The sequence below is a fragment of the Uloborus diversus genome, unplaced genomic scaffold (assembly GCF_026930045.1).
Source record: "Uloborus diversus isolate 005 unplaced genomic scaffold, Udiv.v.3.1 scaffold_14, whole genome shotgun sequence".
Classification (NCBI taxonomy): domain Eukaryota; kingdom Metazoa; phylum Arthropoda; class Arachnida; order Araneae; family Uloboridae; genus Uloborus; species Uloborus diversus.
In genome coordinates, this window is record NW_026558098.1 from 7,645,866 (window position 1) to 7,648,897 (window position 3,032).

At 36.9% G+C, this 3,032-nt stretch overlaps 1 protein-coding gene across 1 annotated transcript; it reads left to right on the plus strand.

The window, feature by feature from the left end:
• Positions 1 to 579: 579 nt before the first annotated feature.
• On the plus strand, positions 580 to 2,724 carry LOC129232893 (gastrula zinc finger protein XlCGF57.1-like). Its single transcript, XM_054866996.1, has one exon. It carries the CDS (start codon positions 713 to 715, stop codon positions 2,612 to 2,614), a length of 1,902 nt encoding a protein of 633 aa, XP_054722971.1. The 5' UTR covers positions 580 to 712; the 3' UTR covers positions 2,615 to 2,724.
• The last annotated feature ends 308 nt before the right edge of the window (positions 2,725 to 3,032 follow it).

Consider the following 3,032-nt stretch of genomic DNA (forward strand, 5'->3'; position numbering starts at 1 on the left):
ATGGAATTCCACTTCTGGCAGAATTGAGACTGAGTACAATTTTGTTGCAAAAGTTTTCTGATCCACATCACAATACTTGAGTCGATTCGTAACTCGCAATTAGAACATAAGAATATACAAAATGATCCATATGTTTTCGTTTATAACTTCTCTTTTTAAGTGGTTTTAACCTTCAGAAGATGAATAAAGTCATCCGTGCAAACAAAAGTCATACAACTGAAATTAAAAAAAAAACATATGCTTCAAATATAACTGAATTGATGAGCATAGAAACTGAAAATTGTATATACTGGAGATATTGTAGCGAACTGATAATTCATACTCTTATAAAATCTCTTTTTAAGAAGACGTTTATATCAAATTTGAACAGATCTATATTTCCATTTCACTGTCAAGCAAACTGCACATTGGCAAATTGAAATAATAAGAATTTTAGACTCTTTGTTGAAGAAACTGAGCTTCTGCGATAAAACCTAAAAAAAAAAAAATCTAATGTAAAATATTTCTTGTTTTACATTCTTCAAAGCTTACCTTGTAGCTTACTGCACAAAAAAAAATAGGAGTTTATATTTGAAAATTATTATGATCTTGTGGTTTCGTAAAAAAGACCTCTTCAATCCCTTGATGGCTGAAAGAACTTCTGAGAATCCATCATTGCAAAAATCCACCACCTTGTAAATTTTATGGACAAACATTTTCATTCAGTTCCACAATGGCTCATCATTCTGAGATCCCTCGCACGTCTAAGCATTTGTGTGAATGCTGTTCAAAGGTATTTTCTTCTGCTTCTGCTTTAAAGACTCACATGGGAATCCACGCTGGCGAAAAACAATTCTCCTGTGAAGAGTGTTCTAAGGAATTCTCTCAACCTTCAAACCTGATAGAACACAAAAAAATCCATACTGGCGAAAAGCCATTCTCCTGTGAAGTGTGTTCTAAGGAATTTGCTAACCGTTCAAACCTGATCGTGCACGTGAGAATACATACCGGGGAAAAGCCATATTCCTGTGAAGTGTGTTCCAAGAAATTTACTCAACTTTCGCATATGAAAGAACACAGAAGAATCCATTCTGGCGAAAGGCCATTCTCCTGTGTTGTGTGTTCTAAGAAATTTTCTACCTTCCCACACCTTAACGTACACATGAGAACTCATACTAACGAGAAGCCATTCTCCTGTGAAGAGTGTTCTAAGGAATTCTCTCAACCTTCAAACCTGATAGAACACAAAAAAATCCATACTGGCGAAAAGCCATTCTCCTGTGAAGTGTGTTCTAAGGAATTTGCTAACCGTTCAAACCTGATCGTGCACGTGAGAATACATACCGGGGAAAAGCCATATTCCTGTGAAGTGTGTTCCAAGAAATTTACTCAACTTTCGCATATGAAAGAACACAGAAGAATCCATTCTGGCGAAAGGCCATTCTCCTGTGTTGTGTGTTCTAAGAAATTTTCTACCTTCCCACACCTTAACGTACACATGAGAACTCATACTAACGAGAAGCCATTCTCCTGTGAAGAGTGTTCTAAGGAATTCTCTCAACCTTCAAACCTGATAGAACACAAAAAAATCCATACTGGCGAAAAGCCATTCTCCTGTGAAGTGTGTTCTAAGGAATTTGCTAACCGTTCAAACCTGATCGTGCACGTGAGAATACATACCGGGGAAAAGCCATATTCCTGTGAAGTGTGTTCCAAGAAATTTACTCAACTTTCGCATATGAAAGAACACAGAAGAATCCATTCTGGCGAAAGGCCATTCTCCTGTGTTGTGTGTTCTAAGAAATTTTCTACCTTCCCACACCTTAACGTACACATGAGAACTCATACTAACGAGAAGCCATTCTCCTGTGAAGAGTGTTCTAAGAAATTCTCTCAAATTTCGAACCTGATAGAACACAAAAAAATCCATACTGGCGAAAAGCCATTCTCCTGTGAAGTGTGTTCAAAGGAATTTTTTAAACTAGCAAGCCTGAAGAATCACATGAAGACACATACTGGCGAAAAACCATTCACCTGTGAATTATGTTCTAGGAAATTTTCTGAATTAAAAAACCTGAAGGTGCACTTGAAAGTACATACTGGTGAAACGCCATTTTCCTGTGACGTGTGTCCTAAGAAATTTCACACCTCTGTGCAGCTGAACGCACACTTGAAAACCCATACTAGCAAGAAGCCATTCTCCTGCGAAGACTGTTTTAAGGAATTCTCTCAACTTTCTCACCTGAAAGTACACAAAAAGATCCATTCTGGCGAAAAGCCATTCTCCTGTGAAATGTGTTCTAAGAAATTTTCTAGACGAGAAAACTTGAAGAAGCACTTGAGAATACATACCGGCGAAAAGCCATTCTCCTGTGAGTTATGTTCTAAGAAATTTTCTGAACTAGCCAGCCTGAACCTGCACGTGAGAAAACATACTGGTATAAGGCCATTTTCCTGTGAAGTGTGTCCTAAGAAATTTTACACCTTCGGGAACCTTAAAGAACACTTGAGAATCCATACTGGGGAGAAGCCATTCTCCTGTGAAGTGTGTTCTAAGGAATTCTCTCAGCGCTCGCACCTGAAAAGTCACGAAAGAATCCATACTGACAAGAAGTCATTTTCCTGTAAAGTGTGACTTATTGATATTATTGTTCATTGTGGAGATTCCTGTTAAGGGGAAATTTTTTCTGTTATTTTATTTGTATTTTCATATGTTGTAAGCAGCATTTAAAGTGTATTAAAACTGAGAGGAGTTTGGTTCTAAGTGACCCTCATTTTCACTTACAGGCCAAGAAATTTCAATCCTTTCATTTGCCCATGAATATAACATTTGCTAATAACCAGCGTTGGAAATAAAACATTAAGAGATCCTTTAAGAGGTTTAAGAGTCACATGGCACCTGGAATAAATTTTTAGGAATCCATACTGACGAGAAGCCATTTTCTTGTAAAGTGTGATTTATTGAAACTATTGTTCAAAGTGGAGATTCCTGTGAAAGTGGAAATTTTTTCTGTTATTTTTTTTTTCTTTTGCATTTTCATATGTTGTAAGCA

Bases quoted from the DNA above. Each gene is read 5' to 3' on its own strand.
- LOC129232893 (XM_054866996.1), top strand. From the start codon at position 713: ATGGCTCATCATTCTGAGATCCCTCGCACGTCTAAGCATTTGTGTGAA.